Genomic DNA, 16,368 nt, shown 5'->3' with positions numbered 1-16,368 from the left:
ACAGCTGGAGAGCCCAGGTGTTTCCTGAGCTGTACTTACTAGTGTTTGTATTGGCTAAAGGGTTTGGTTTTCGCTGAATGGCACGAGCTGTTCCAGTATCCTCATTTATTTGCTGCATAGAGTTAAAATCAATAGTATAGACACGCCCAAGCGTAGACAGGCTTATCTCATCCTCACCAACCTGATGAGCTGCCTAAAATCAAAGAAGAGTTTGAAGTTAAGAAAACCCTAACAAAGAGAAAACTAAATGACAGGTGAAGAGAGGGGTAACACAGCAGGAAAAACAGTGACAGAAACAGAGTAAAGAACAGTGATTATATCATTTGGTATGGCTGAACACCAAAACAGTGCAGTATTACAGCAGGATGTTTGAGAAAACTTGTGTTTCTTACTCAGAAAGATAAAGAGTGATATTTTTAAAGACAGAGAAAGCACTCAATTCCCTATACAACCGCACGCAGATTTGAAAAGCATCACCACACAAATGTGTGGAATTACTACCTCTATTATTCGACTATCAATCCTGTTATAGGGATGCCAGAGACCCCTGTCATCTCGCCATTGCCATATTGCACCATCTGTATTTTGTGCATTTCCTTTCTTTAGCATAGTATCAACAGCAAAGATTCCCTCTTTTGGCAGGCAAGGCATCAGTTCACTGTAAAGAACATTAAAACAGTATTTTACTAGAAGTATACAATCAAGTCCATCTAAGCTGAAAACTGTTTGCCTTATTCTAGTGAACTTAAGGATTTTAACATACCAATCATGCCCAAAATCCACGACTTCAAGACTTACCAGATAAGAGAAGTAAGTTCATAAAGTTCTTGAGGACTTCGTGGAACAAGGTCAATTTGTTCTTGACAACCCCCATTTGAGGCTCCACAAAGGAGGAAGTGAAGCGTTTCTGCAATATCTATAAAAATTATTATTCATGAGACTGCCTGTATCAGAGATGGATTCCATTTTCTGTTGAACACCACACAGAAGAGATAACTACTGCCTAAAGCAAACAGAGTGTGGACTGTAGGACAAAAGTGTTTCTTTGAACACTAAGAAATGTGCTTGTTCTCAGATCTGGAGTTCGTGGCTTTTGTGGGTTTGTGGTTTTTTTCCTTTAAGAGACAACTAGGGGAGAGATACCATTAAATATACAAGACACAGAAGAAAACCGAGAAAGATACAGTGGAAGCAGTCAGTCAAAATTTGTGAGATGGAACAAAGAAAACAAGTGACAACTAAGACAGCTCTATAGCAGTTACTTTTGTTAATGTTTTCCCATAGAAGTAGTAGTTAAAGCACAGGGTTCCCCCACAGGGAAAAAACTAGAAAAATAGTTATTCAGCTTGTATTGGAATGAAGGTAGCTTGTGCAGCCAATACAGATTCAAAATTAAGTGAGTACTGCAATGACAACAGCTGGAACTAGGAAAAAGAATAAAAACCCCTCTGGATAAAAGCTTTCAACAAGTTTACTTAAAACTTTTTATCCCAGGGGAAAATAGCAAGAGAAAAAATAGAAGAACAGAATATTTATATAATCAAGTGCAGAGATCCATACTGACTGTAGGCATTAATGTGAACAGTGCCCCTAGAACATGGAAGAGTAAGAACTCACTTTGCTTCATCAGCTGGACTGCAAGTGTGGGGCAGTTGGAGCACATCAGGGAGAACATGCGCACCACCATGATGAACATTCCTGAGCTCAGGATAGGAGGTGTCACAACCAAGAGCTGCTGGATATTTGTTAACAAGTCCTTGGAAGCAACCTGCTGCAGTAAGTTCTTCAGGAGGGAATAACAAAATGGGAAACGTTAGTCTTTCAAAGGTGAGCCCTCAAGAGAAACGGGGTGGGTGGAAAAGAAAGTAAAAATGCACCCCCCATCCACACTCTCACCTCTTCATGCTGGAAGTTGTCCACTAGCCGTGCAAAACACAGACAAGTGCTTTCAACAGACTTTTTGTCCTGTTATGAAAAAAGTTGTGTTTAAATTGAAATATTTTAACTTGCATTAGAACATCCTGTCATTTTGAGGTGTTCATAAAATTCCTGCAGAAGGGCCAGTCTAATCACATTTTACAGAGCACCACACCTCTTAAATTCACTGACAGTCTAAACTGACCTAACGATACAGCTGTGCATCCTACATATTCCCTGGGAAACACCCCCCCACTTGCAACACAAATACTTTCAGGGACCTTTAGAGATTAATAAATTGATCTCTAGTATTCTTTTTGGATTCTGCAAGGAGGAAACAATAGGGAAGAAAGCTACAAAACCAAAGTAACAGGAGTCATAGACAATAAGCAGGAGTGAAAGCTAGTGTTCTACAAACTACATGAAAACTGACTTTGGTATTATGCAGTACAGACAACACAGCAAATTCAAAGACACAAGTAAAGACTGCCCTGAAATTAGCTCTAGTTAAAAGTTGAATTAAATGCTCAAAAAATTTCACCTGAACACAATCAAACATTAACTGTAAGGATGGCTGAGCACTGGAAGAGGTTAGCCTGAGAGATTAACTCTTCATCCTTGGAGATATGTAAAAACAGAGAAAAACCCAAAACATCTGGATATGCTCCTGAGCAATCTGCTCTAGCTCACCTTGCAAGGGAGTTAGGACTAGGTAAGAGTTCTCTTCCAACCTCAACTATTCTGTAAAGAGCTAACTCAAGATTCTTTTCCAGAAAACTTCCACTTCCAACTTTCTTGAAATCTTACTTTGGTGGGATGTAGCTTCTCTTCCAAGATCAGGATCAGTACTTGTCCCTACTATTGGTGAGAATGTACTCTAGAAACAGGAAGTACCAATCTAAAGCTGTCATTTGGCTTCTTAGAAGCTGCCTCAAAGATTCAAGTAGTCTTTCAGCAAGATGATGTAGGCAAAATTAAGAATAGCACAAGAGTACACAAAACCATGACCTGGAAGCTTCCAGCTAGTTGCATTTGTTAACAAACAAAATATTTCTCCTTTTACATCTTTTTAACAGGGATCTGCCAGCTGAGCAGATCACGAAAAAATCTCTTGGGTGCACCAGTAATTGTAAGTGCTCATTTATGAACACAGTCGCACTGCAGGATATGTAGCCCTTAGGAGCCCCTTGATTTCAGATTCATCACTTCAAACTATAGTACAAAACCAGGAAATTTTTTAAAATGCCATGACCCCCCAACCCCCCCAAAAAAATAGCTAAAGCACAAAAAACCCTCAAAGATTGGAACTGAGTGTGTTCTGAATTTAAAGGGGGAGAGAATGTTGCAATCATCTGTTAAGAAAAAAATAAAACCAGTAATGCTACTGGACTTCCTCTTACTGATGCCTTTATTCTTACAAGGACTACGGTACTATTACTCTTGCTTTAAGTACCTTACTTGTCTTGTTTTATAAAATGTCACGTTTACAGAACCACAAAAGGTCCATATGTACATTGGTATATCAACTTGACAGTATAGAAACTTCAAGTCAATTATCACCCTGCAAAGGCAAATAACACACAGCAAAGAACCAGGTATCTGGAGACATCTTTGAGCTGCTTTTAAAATCAAAAGCTTTCATTTCTTGACAACTTCTTACCTGATGGGTTAACCTTTGTGTTAGCAGTGGCAAAGAGTCTGCCACAAAGTGAAACTCATCAGGTGTTATACTCTGGCAGCAGTTGGCAGCAATAGCTAGTGCATTCCTTTGTGCATTTATACTGAAGAATTCCAGATATAGCAAACAGTCTGCCAACCCACCCTGTAACAAAACAAATGAATATTTTTACTCGCAGCACTGCTGAAGTTGCAGAAAGTTGTTTTCTTGTTTCATCTTGACAGAGGATCACCAAGATGTAGAGCTGGCAGAGGCAAACTGCCTTTTCTTGGATTTACTTACTGCCTGCAGAATGGCTTTACTGTGCCTGCGTGACAACATCTCCAGGGCTGTAAGTGCCTGCTCTGCCACATCAATGCACTGGATAACTTGCAGCTACAAGAAAAGAAAAAACCTCGTACATCAATTTCTAAACTGATCTGCAAAAATAATCATCTTGATTAACACTCGGACATACAGCCTCTACTAAGACAAATATGCTAATGAAGCCAGCTCTGACCAAGCCTGCCAGTTTAAAGCTACCTCAGCCATGGAGCTCCTCCAAGAGGCAACAGCTTACTTAATTACACATTTTGTATGTTTGCAACACCAATCCAACAAAAAGTTCTCAGTGAAGGAGAGCACTTTCCAGTAAGGGTGGGAACCTGGCTTTAGAAGATTCTCACAGATTTTATATTATCTTGTAAGCCATGGAAAGAAGCCACCATCTTAATGTCATTTCCTAAAGCTAAAACAAAAGACAAAATCCCCTCAAGATAAAATCCCCTCATGCTGATTTATCACTGTTTTGATTTCGTTTTACCTTTTCCAAGAAGACAGGAATTGCATCTACCACTACAGCAGATGATCTGGGAAGTGCTTCCATCATGTATGTTAAGGCCCGACATGCATGATTCATCTATTAAACATACAGATATTTGATTTTAAGTTCAGATAGCATTTTTATATTTCAAAAGCTTCTTAAATATTACAAACTACTTACAATGTCAAAGTTGTGCTCCATCTGCAGCAGTGTTATCTGTTTAAAAAAAAAGTATTGTTTGTTTAGAAGAATCTATCTAGATATCATCATAAAAAGGGTACAAATCACTACTGGTAGCTTTTGACTCAGGATTCTGAAAGTTAGCAAGAACTCCAAAAGAATCACTACCTATCCTTCAGCTATTAAAAAGCTAATTGGACTATCAAAATTTAGCAAAACATCCTCTCAAAGCCAAATAATAAGGAAGATACACATACACACACTTAGAAGTGAGACAATATAAATTATGATGATTTAATTTAAGCAAGACATTGTGTGAAATATTATATCCTCCAATAGAAATCTGAGACTAAAACTTTACCAAAGCTGGTACAACACTCTTGACTGGAAATCCTCCTAATGTTTCTTCATTTCCCATAACCAACAGCTGGCACATCTCAATCACTGCCTGTAGTTGCTGACTTTCATCAGTGGCTTGGAGACCTTGTAAAAGCTGTTGAGCTTTAGAACCTAGATATCCAGAAAAAAATTCAGGAGAAAAGGTATTAGAAAGTGTTCAAGGGAACTGTTGTGATATACTTCTGCCAGAGTGGAAGACCAGAGATAGTTTGTTTTCCTCTGTATTTGTAGTTTCATTTCCTTTCCCTGTCATAAAAAGGGGAAATAGGGACGGGAGACAAAATCTCACTCTTGGCTGCCTTTCCAGTGCAGACTGGTCAGCACAGGGAGTCCGCCACACTGCTCAGCACAGCCATCTTGCCAACCTACAGCAGGTGCCAGAACCCAAACCATCCCACCTCTGTGCAGTAAAGGACTTGGCAACACCCCCCAGATAATACAGCACATAGAGCACCCATGAGACCCCATCCTCTTCTTGACATGCAGTGTAGCAGGCTGCCTCTGGCTCTCCTGGGAAGCCAGACTTGGACTGAAAGGTGCACATCTCATCTGGCTGCATAGTGCAGACTTGGTGCAACAAGTCTAAGAACCCACATCCTCACTGACACAACATCTAAAGGAAATTCATTCTGTCCAAAACCTAAGACACTTTTGAAACTAAAACCAACATAACTTAGAACTGACATCTACTAATTGTTTTAAAGCTAGCTTAAGCATTTGTTTAAAGCTAGCAAAAAACCCAATGGGGTTGGAGAGGTATTTCGTTAAGCAGCCCATCATGCAAAAGAAAAAGATAAGGAGGGGTGAAAAGGCAAGAACCCTCCCTTCCCCACCTAGAAGGGAACACTAAGATGCCCCAAAAAAGAAAAGCAAAGAAATACAGCTAAGGCAAATTTTTCTTCCTTAAAGGAAGACAAATTAAAATTGTTGACAAGTAGTCTAGCACTACCACGACATACAAGTCTCCAACACGTAAAATACTATATTAAACTATGACGCTAATACAAATATTAGGTTTACTATTGGCTGAATTCTACTAGTCTGGAAGTGGAAAGAATTAAGTCAAATTAGACAAACTTTGCTTACTAGCTCCACTTCCAATTGTCCTGTGGAAGAGCTGCGACATCCGAGGACCAAGAGGGCCAAACAGGTGAGGAGGAAGACCCCTAGCCTCTAATAGAGCTAAAAGCAAACAGAGGATAACAGCCATTGTCAAAGCTTCTATGTATATTTTTAAAAGCTTAAATTCCGTGATGTTATCATTTAAGACTACTAGAATTTTGATACTTTAAGAGTTAGGATTAGATGATTGCAGCTACCTCAATTTTGAAAAAACACCAAAAAGATGACCTTAAAGGAACAAGTAACTAAACTAACTTTTGTTTCTATCAGAGCATTAAGGTCCTTTACAAAGTCACCCGCTGAGTTTCCACAGCTGTGTATTTCACAAAAGTAATCTAACCTATTAAACTCTTAGAAGCCTAGAGCCAGAGGAACAGATGTATCAGGCTGCAATTTCAAATCTGAACTCAAACTGTACAGGATAGGCTAAGCTTATCTTCATGTTTCCAGGACCTGCAGGCACTACTCTGAAAAAAATGACACTGAAAAACAGGTTCAACAGCTTCATTTGCTGATGAGCAGGAGAGGGAAGAACTCTGCTACATTTTAGCGGGTTTATTTTTTGATTGATTTCCAACACTTTACAGTACTGTTACTTAAGCTAAACTAAGTGGGTGATTCTGATTTTTATCATAGCAACCATGACTAGTCCTGATCAATAAAACAATCATAATAGTGAAAACCAAATTAGCCCAATATTTCTAATGCATACCTATACTTACTGAAAACTCTAAAGCAAGTGAACTGATACCGACAGCACTCACTTCCACAGTAAATACCCAGATTAACAAAAAGCTGTCATTTGCAGGGAGATCATGATCTCAGAACTCCCCGCAATGTAGTAGCAAAATCATTAGACCAGTTGCAGAACATGTAAACTGAGTTTATACCTGTCATACTCTCTGGTTTTGAGAAACCAGACTCCTTTAGCCCAAGCACAAAAGCAAGCTTTTTAAGAACTTTCAGATTTTTTTTGTCAAAGCTTACAGCAACATGGGTATCAATGACAAGCACAAAAAAAAAAAAAAAAAAAATGTTATCCAGAAGCAGGCAGATTATAGTAGGCCTAACCTGGCCTCTAACCTTAAAACATGCTTGCAAAGAATATTTTCATAATTGAGTTTACACACTTAATAGGACTGAGTTCTCAGGTCTCCCTCCCCCCCACCTCAACCTTGAAAAACATTAGCAGGGTATTACACAGTATTTAAACAAATGAAGTCACTAACCCACCCTCCTAAAGACATCCTTGCACCTTTTCTGAATTAAGGCTTGTAAATCCCTACTTCAGAATTACTGTAAGCAAAACCACATTCACAGACAGTGAAACAAAATACAGACTTCGCAGTTGAATGTCATACAGAATTTGTGTAGGTATGGTGATTTATAGGCTGCTAACAACCAAAAAGGTGAATTAGTAACAACTTTTATACCTTGTAGTCTTCCCATCTCAGAATCATCTGACTCACTTTCTCCAGAAGTTGTCATACCTACAGCTCCAGCAACAGAACTAGAAGCTAAAGAAGCAATAAGAGATTAATACAAGTTAGTGTCTTTAAAGCCACAAAACTCACATAAAAAAAAGGCTCTGCCATCAAAAGCATGCTTGGCATTTAACACTGCCAGCAGCAAACTCCTGTAAACCTTCAATTTCAAAACAGACCAGTCTAGAGGACTAATACTTTCCAAAAGCTGAAGAGAATAGCTTTATCAGCATAAGATAATGAAAAAAAAATACAGCTAAGTCCATAAAATTATGTTTCAGACAGATTTACCTGTATCCTTAATATATACTTTTCTTAATTAAGAATTATGTAGTACTTAATTTCCATTATTTCTTTTTGCACTGATGTAGCCAGCTCTAAGCATAGAATGTTCAATGCTTTCTACCATTCAACATAACTACTGCACAGCCCCTTTGAGCTCACTAGGACCAGACAGTAAAATTACCATCTAATAGAACTGTGCAAGTAACAGTGCTCAACTTGGCCACAAATTTCTCCAGTACAGACATGCTTGCAATTTCAACAGAAAATCCGTAGAATATTTACGAGTAGTTTTAGCAGAGCTTTTACAGGTAATGCATGCTTTCTGTATTCTGAGCACTTTGATGTCTTTTCAGTTGGTGGTATTTATGTAGTATCAGCTGAAGTTACTCTTTTGAAAGTAGCAGAAGCTTACAAACTAGCATCTGCATTACAAGATATAGTTTGGCTACTACAAAAAAAAGCAAAACTGAAACATGCCAAATAGCCAAAGAATCATAATCAAATGTAAGGGTCCCTCTCACTCACAAACCTTCCAGCATTATTTTCCAGCTTAAATAATTTCTCTCCATAACTTAATCGATTTAGCTGTTTTTAAATGCAAAGAATTTTATAGTAACAACCATGCTAAAAACTCTTCAGCTGGAATTCCTTCTTACCTGCTGCCCCCTGGGGAGGGTCATCTGTCCGTGCAGCTGAAGAGTTAACTCCATCCTGGTTGTTGTCAGGATCAGCCATCTTCTCCTGTCGGCGAGCTTCAGCTGCTCCTCTTTTGCCCAGGCCAGAGCCTCGCCGACTAAAGGTTCAAAAAACATAATTTCAGACCTTATTAAATAAGGTAAGAGATTTAGTAATGTAAGCCTACTCAAGGCTACATAATATTTATGCAACATCACTGCCACAGCACTGCACAAACGAGTGACTTGTAGGAGAATCAATCTCCCCCAAATTATCCAATCCCTCTGTACACTCCCTGCCCTGCATCATGGCAGTGATTTGTTTCCACTAAGGCATCACAGACAGGTCCTTACATTATACATTTCAATACCAGGCAGTCTACTAAAATATAACAGCAAAAATGAGCAAGCGTAAAGTAACTAAGTTATAAATCATATTTGAGAAGGCCAATGATAGAGTAATCATCTTCAGAGGAAGTTCTGAACTACTGAAAGCAGGAAGAGAACTCTGACATTCATCTTGGTTTTCAGTGTCAGAACAAGTTTGAAAGGATGAGCCTATTTAGATTTGCAGTTTTAAACACTACAGCCTTCACCACTACAAATACATAAGCCTTCAAAGTAAACAGTAAAATTCAAATACACACTTAGCAAAATAAAGACTTCAGAAGTGTTTTTTTAATGGTGTGGAATAAGAAGAGGATGTGCTAGAAGTGCTACGCAGTCTAGGCATAAGAACAAAAATAAACCTTGTTAAGCTTTCTACGTTTAGTCCCACAAAATATGCAACTACAGAAGTTGATTGCATCACAGGATACATTAACTGTCCCTTCCCACTTAATCTACCAGCTGTTTAAAATTACTAAATCAGGACTACTTCTCCTCTGCACCAGGAAGTACATTCAATACAGTTCAGATGAAATTGCTGACAAGCTGAGTCAGGTTAACAGTGCCCCCTATTAAAACCGACTGTAGCACAAAGTCTTATTTTTCAAAACAATTACCTATTTCACTATTCATGATGGACAGTAATTAAACACTACCATCTGTCTTCTCAAACACCTTTCTAAGGACATGATTACTTAAGTTGGTGATACTGGCTTTGGCGGTTTCTCTTCCTTCACCGCCACAGCTGAGGGACTTACTGTAAGTCTGATGGTGACAAATCCTGTGTGCTATCCATGACACCCCTGTACAGAGTAATCCAGCAGGCCTGAAAAGCTACAGCTACTTTTACAACAGCCAAGTCAGAGATAGACAAGGCCAATTTTCATGCATGAAATGACATGAATACCAATTCACAGTAGCAATCAAGTTTCATTTCCCTAAGTTTTACCTGGTGCTAGCACAGGAGCCCGTGGTCTTTTGCCGTGTGCTCCGCCGTAAGCTGGGGAGCTCAGCAGGTGGTGATTCACTGCGCTTCTTCGTAGATTTTCTTAGACCTATGCAATATGTAAAGAATCGAGAGTAAATCAGTCTTTAAATACACAGCAGTTCTATGAAGAAATTAAGATTTTTGTGTACAGGAAACCTCCACGTAGAACGGCTCCTACATAAGAACCACAATAAGCCCATATCAATTTTAGTCAGCTTATACTGAACTGCTGTACCCGTAAAAGAAAGGTCCAGACATTTACTTGACTCACTGAGTTAAGTAATACTGAACTAAACCAAGTTTTTATGCAGGCACCTTCTACTAAACTATAACTATATGCTACAGCTACAGCTGATCTTTCTCATGCTAAACAGGTATCAGAACATGGGATACAAGTGTATTCTATGTTCAAACAATTAAAAGAAGCTGCTTCAGCCTTAAACAAACAAAAAAAAAAGTAATTACATTTCAAGAGAGAAGGCAGTGGTGGTTGCAATCTCAACTTTTAGTCAGTTTTACTCACATTAATATGGCTAAAAAGTAACTGTCTTCAATCAGAACCACACTCAGCCCTCCAGGAGCCAAGCACTCTCAGTGCTGAGACTTATCCCATGTATTATTTGTGCTCCTATTTGAACTTCAGCCCCTCTTACTGTCATAAGGCCATCTTAGATGTAAATAAGCATCCTCACAGCTTTGAAAACAGAGTTCCAGTGTTTAATTCACAAGTACTTGCACTGCTGAAAACTGACCCAATTGATAACAATTTGCTCTAAGTGACAAAGCCATTGTTCAAGTAACATCCCACCACAGAACCAGGTTAAACACACAAAAACCCCATGCAATATAACATTCTCAGATAATTCTCAGCAAGCTTACAATCAGGTTGAACTATCCAGTGGCAGCTTCCAAAGCAAAAACCCTGATAATTTAGGATAAAAATCAAAAATTTTTATCAGGCCCAGTTTGACATTGCAGTGACCCCATCCACACCCCTCCAAAAAATAAATATAATAGAAGAGAACATCAAAACACTGAATTCTGACATTTTACTAGAATAGATGAAAACAATTCTGAAAAGTAAGTTAGATCACTGCTCCCTCTTCTGGCAACAAAGGAGAAATAGAACTTAAACATGCAATGCATTTGAGTTCAGAAGTTATCAAACTAGCTCCTATTTCCTTAATCCTAAAACATTCCAGGAATGCAGAGCTGTGGTACTGAGGGATGAAATGACAACTATGCAGCTTCTCACTGAGTATTTAACAGAGAAGGAAAAGTGATCTATGAAACTACTACTCATCCGCCCAGAGCGTGTCCTTTCAAACACCACAGCATATTTGACCCAGAAACACAATGCCATGTGCAGTTGAGGTCTATGCAGATGAAGGTTAACCTAATATTCATGTTTTTACCACACACTTGGCTTAGCAACTCGAGAAATTTGGCAACCTTAAGAACAACAACATTCTATATTTAAAAGCCACCAAGCACTGAACTGAAGCAGGCACTTGAATGTCCACATGGTTTGTACATATAGAACACACATAACTTTTTTGAATATTCAAAAAGTAGTGGCATTTTTACTTCATATGCTTTGAAACCAAAACTGTAAGTTGAAGTTCCCACAACACAATGACTCAAACCCTACTTACATACATTATATGTAATACTTGGGGGGGGACAGGTGTGACAGGAGAAAACATATCATGAGGTAGAGATTCAAGACAAAACTCATTTGAATGGTTGCAGCAGGATCCCATGCCATAGCTACACTTCTCAAGTAGTCAGAAGTACAATGAAACATCAAAATTTCCCTCAGAGCTGGTTGTAGAAAATGCATTCTTCAACAGGCACTAGATACTACTCCACAGGTAACATGTGTTTGCCCCACAGAGTTTAGATACACTTTCTCATATATAACACATATAGAAAACTAGGTTACTCAGTACCTATAACACCATGGTGAAATTATAAGTGAAATGCCCTTTTGCTTTACATTAGAAGAATAAATTCATCACCTTCAAACAGTAGAGTTCACTCAGGGAAAAAAAGGCACATTTTCATCCTATATGTCAGCACACCATTTACTACTTCAAATCTGTGGGTAGTCATTTTCAAGTAGTCAAACCTAAATTAGGTAACTTCATATCAGCTTAGTAATAGGCTATCGATGAGACACCACACATCCACTGTAAGTGAAGACTGACTTAATTTGTATCAAAACAGGATTTCTGCTAAGAGCAAGAGTTTAACAAAGCAGAAGAGCCAGTTTAACAGCTTACTGTTGTTTAGAAGTATGGCTCATCCATCTCTTCTTTTCCACAAATCAATCCCAAGACGTGCAAAGTACACATCTGACACACACTTTCCTGTTTTAGTATTCTGCCAGCTTGGTGAGCTAAGATTGCTTAGGGGTCAGATGAGCACAGACACCATCAAGCAGTAGGGCAAAGATGCATTATATAAAATGGCTTGTCCTTTTCCACAAGTGGCATTAAATTAACTGAGCCATCTCTTTAAACTGAATTACCTCAGAGGGTTGTAGAGAATGTACAGTTACCCAGTTACTGCTTGGTGGTGAGCTGCCAAATACACCACACCCTGAGCACCCAGAAGAGCTGAGCACATTTTCTCCTGATGCTCAAGAACATTCTATTTGTCAGGTCTTTCTATGTGCTTTTTTTCCGTCTCTGAGCATCTACTGGGGTACAATTAAGCTTCAACCTCCTTCTATTAATTCTGAAGGCTAAAAGAGAAAGTGAAGAAAGTCTTCTCACAGCATGTTCCCTTCCTGCTGGTCAATGCCACTATGCCCTTAAGCCTTCTTAATCAACCTTAAGTCTATCTTACCACCTGCATCTTTTGCACATCTGCCAAGTCTTCCCAACACACGAACTTCAGGACTGCTCATTTTTTCAGACTGAGCCTTCTTCCTTTCACTCACATTGTCATTAAAATTTGGGATAGCCAGCACAGCCTCCAAATTGAAGGTTAGTCCTGTGTATTTAGGAGTTGCAGGAGGCTGAAAGTGGCAAACATTCACCAGTAAATAGAGCACAGCCAGTGTTCAGGAAAATGAGATTAAAGATGCCCTGTGTATGCCTGATGGAGGAAAACACCAGTCACACTGTCACAGACAGACAGCAAGGGCTCTCAGAGGAATTGGTCTGATGTTCATCCCCTGGAGTTGTTTATTCAGCACTATTTCTGTAATACACAGAGCAATTGTCACAGACTCAAAGAAAGGTTGAAGCTGAAACGACCTTCAGAGATCACCCAACCCCTCTGCTACAGCAGGTTCACTGGTCATGTCCAGGCATGTTTGGAGTAACTCCAGAAAAGCAGATAGCACTGTCTCTCTAGGCAGCCTGTTCTACTGCTCTGCCACCCTCAAAGAGGTTTTTCTTCTTATTCAGTGGAACTTCCTGTATTCAGTCCGTGTCCTCTGCTGCTTGTCACCATTGGGGGGGAAAAAAAAAAAAAAAGAAAGAAAAAAAAAAAAGAAAAAAAAGAGTCTGGCCCCAGTCTCTCAACAACCAGCCCTGAAATATTTGTATGCACTGGTAAGTAATCTTTTCTCCAGGCTAAAAAGGCACAGATGTCTCAGCCTTTCCTCATGTGAGATGCTCCAGTCCCCTCATTACCTTCACAGCCCTCCACTGGACTTTTTCAGTGTTTCCTGGTCTTCCTTGAACTGGGGAGACCAGAATTGGATGCAGCACTCCAGGTGGGGCCTCACCAAGGCAGAGTAGAGGAGCAGGATCAACTCCATTGATCTGGTAGCAGTGCTCTTCCCAATGCACCCCAGGATTTTGTTGGTGTACTTAGCCACAAGGGCTCTGCTGGCTCATGCACCACCTGTTCTTCACCAGGGCCCCCAGGTCCTTCTCCACAGAGCTGCTTTCCAGCAGATCAGCTCCTAACCTGGACCAGTGTGTGAAATTATACCTCTCCAGGTGCAGGACCCTGCACTTGCCTTTGAACATCATTAGGTTCCTCTCCACCCAACTCTGCAGCTTGTCCAGGTGTAACTGAATGGCAGCACAGCCTCTGCTGTATCAGCCACACCTCTCACTTCTGTATTATCAGACTTGCCAAGGGTGCACTCTGTCCCTTAATCCAGGTCATTGATGAACCAGTAGAACAGGACTGAGTCCAGTACTGACTGCTGGGGAACTCTGCCAGCTACAGGCCTCCAAACTGGACACTGTGTTGCTGATAACCTCTGAACTCTACCACTCAGTCAGTTCTCAACCCAGCCCATTGACATTCACCTCACCCACACTTCCTGAGCTGTGAGGATGCTACAGGAGACAGAGACAAAAGCCTTGCTGAAGTCAAGACAGACAACATCCACTGCTCTCCCCTCATCTACTCAGCCAGCCATTCCATCACAGGAGACTATCAGCCTAGACAAGCATTATTTCCCCTCACTGCATCCATGCTGACTATTACTGATAATCTTTTACTTCACATGCTTAGAGATAACAATGCAGCCTAAGTTCTTCCATCATCTTTCCAGGGATGGAGGTGAGACTGACCAGCCTGTAGTTCCCTGGGTCCTCTTCCCTGCCCTTTCTGAAGTGACACTGGCTTTCCTCAGGCATCTCTGCTGTTCTTCATGAGCCTTCAAAGATGATGGAGAGTGGCTTAGCAGTAACATCTGCCAGCTCCCTCAACACCTGTAGGTTCATCCCATCAGGGCCCACAGATTTGTGGATGTCAAACTTACCTAAATGATCTCTAATTCAAAGCCCTCAAAGACAATCAGGTTTAAGCATCTTATTTGCACCTGCAAAAACTTCAGAAGTAAATTTCAGAATAAAGCAGAAGCACAGGCTTTCTTTCTTATGGCAAACATATATTGCTTATGCCCTGACATCATCCTATTTTGCATGCCAAGCACTCATGTTTATGAGTCAGAAGGAAAATACATCCAAACAGGCTAAACCTGATATAGCACAGCCTAACAAATCAAACTTAAAAAAAAAATCTTAACTTCACATGTAAGTGTGTTTGTCAGCATTTTTTAAGGAAGATGTTGTGCAAAAAAAAGTTTTGAATGCAGCTGTACTGCAATCACTTATTAAGTCTGAATGTATTAGCCAAGTCAAAACAAAGTTAGACAAACTTTCACAGTTCATAACCTAGAAGGCCCTTCATCTGCAGTTCAGAAAGGCAACCAGGAGTGATTGACTTGTTAGGAGTGGAATTTCAGACTTCATATTGGCTCCTGTGTGAAGCTGCTCTTCTCACTAATTAGAAAGATAGGGTAAAAAGAGCTGTAGCAGGGGAAGGCAAGATAGCTTCATGTCATTCTAATATTCCACTATTACCCTCCCTCAGTACCAAGCCAGACATCCCCAGATCCTATTAGAGCCCCAAACAGTCTGTCACCACAACTAAACATCTCCAAGCTAGCCATCTTATACCTCAATCCCAAGTCTCCAACGACCATCACCCAAGTCAGCACTGTACCCACAATCCCAAATAAACTAGTTCAGAGTTATTTTCTGACTTTTCTCCCTCACCTATGCAAATTCCCTCAAAGCCAAGAGCTACATACCATTCACACTCCATCTTTAAGTCCACATGGGTTTTCAGTGCATAAACCAATAACCTCCCTAATCCCCCAAATCTCCAAGTAGAGACTTCCCAGGCAGGGACAGCTATCCTAAGTCACCCTGCTCTCAGCACTGTCCCAGCCACTGTTGCCAGTTTCTTCCTACTTAAGGGTCACAAGGTAATACACAAAGGACAGCAAAGATTTCCCCAATAATGGAACCATAATTAAGCTTGATTTTATACTGTTATACAATCAGTAACACGACCTGATTTGCAATGCTTAAAAGGCCCCTACAACAGATACAGCCTGAAGGGGATGTGAAAATACTCAAATCACAAGAAAATGAGAAACCTGCTTTCTCTTCTTCTCTTCCCCTTTTCCCCTGTGAAGAAATATTAAACTAATCAAGTAGATGTGAAGAACTTTAGTCTAGCCTGTTTTTATTAATCCAGCATATTCCTGAGTTGCTATTCAGTGATGTCACTGCTCTGTTACGGAGACTGCTGTGTAGAGCTTAACATTCTCAAAGTCACCTGGACTGGATTTAACACCCAATTTAGCTACCCAGGAGGACCGAACAAGAAACCTCAGGGTATTCTCATTCTCCCTCCAGCACATGAAAAACGTCTGCAAAGATGGCAGCCATGTTTCTTCCCATTCTTCTCTTCAGTAGAGTAAGTCAGATCAGCTGCTCTTATTTTTTATTCAAAGATCACAACCCCTAACAATGATTCTTGTACTCCTTAGGAGTGCATCATCTCCAAAAGGGAACAGCATTGCATTTATATAGATGTGACCGACCAGATGGGGCTCTGAGAACCTGGTGTGAAAGGTGGCCCTGCCTGTGGCAGAGGGTTTAGAATGAGATGATCTTTAAGTTCCC

At 40.1% G+C, this 16,368-nt stretch overlaps 1 protein-coding gene across 6 annotated transcripts in view; it reads right to left on the bottom strand.

The window, feature by feature from the left end:
• The window catches only part of TRIP12 (thyroid hormone receptor interactor 12), a 70,995-nt gene that overhangs the window by 24,282 nt on the left and 30,345 nt on the right, over window positions 1-16,368 (bottom strand). For 5 of the 6 annotated variants that reach the window (XM_062499634.1, XM_062499629.1, XM_062499632.1 and 2 more), the window contains 13 exons: window positions 9,878-9,983; window positions 8,524-8,660; window positions 7,532-7,615; window positions 4,939-5,087; window positions 4,578-4,613; window positions 4,398-4,493; window positions 3,878-3,970; window positions 3,578-3,739; window positions 1,897-1,965; window positions 1,618-1,783; window positions 799-916; window positions 502-658; window positions 40-193 (listed from right to left, as the gene is read on the bottom strand). In XM_062499634.1, coding sequence (XP_062355618.1) covers window positions 40-193; window positions 502-658; window positions 799-916; window positions 1,618-1,783; window positions 1,897-1,965; window positions 3,578-3,739; window positions 3,878-3,970; window positions 4,398-4,493; window positions 4,578-4,613; window positions 4,939-5,087; window positions 7,532-7,615; window positions 8,524-8,660; window positions 9,878-9,983 — 1,527 coding nt within the window. Of the gene's footprint in view, window positions 1-39; window positions 194-501; window positions 659-798; window positions 917-1,617; window positions 1,784-1,896; window positions 1,966-3,577; window positions 3,740-3,877; window positions 3,971-4,397; window positions 4,494-4,577; window positions 4,614-4,938; window positions 5,088-6,062; window positions 6,159-7,531; window positions 7,616-8,523; window positions 8,661-9,877; window positions 9,984-16,368 lie in introns of all 6 variants that reach the window. The other variant, XM_062499630.1, reaches the window with a different exon arrangement.

This window comes from Cinclus cinclus, chromosome 10, assembly GCF_963662255.1.
Source record: "Cinclus cinclus chromosome 10, bCinCin1.1, whole genome shotgun sequence".
Classification (NCBI taxonomy): Eukaryota; Metazoa; Chordata; class Aves; order Passeriformes; family Cinclidae; genus Cinclus; species Cinclus cinclus.
This window is presented reverse-complemented; position numbering and strand designations above follow the sequence as displayed.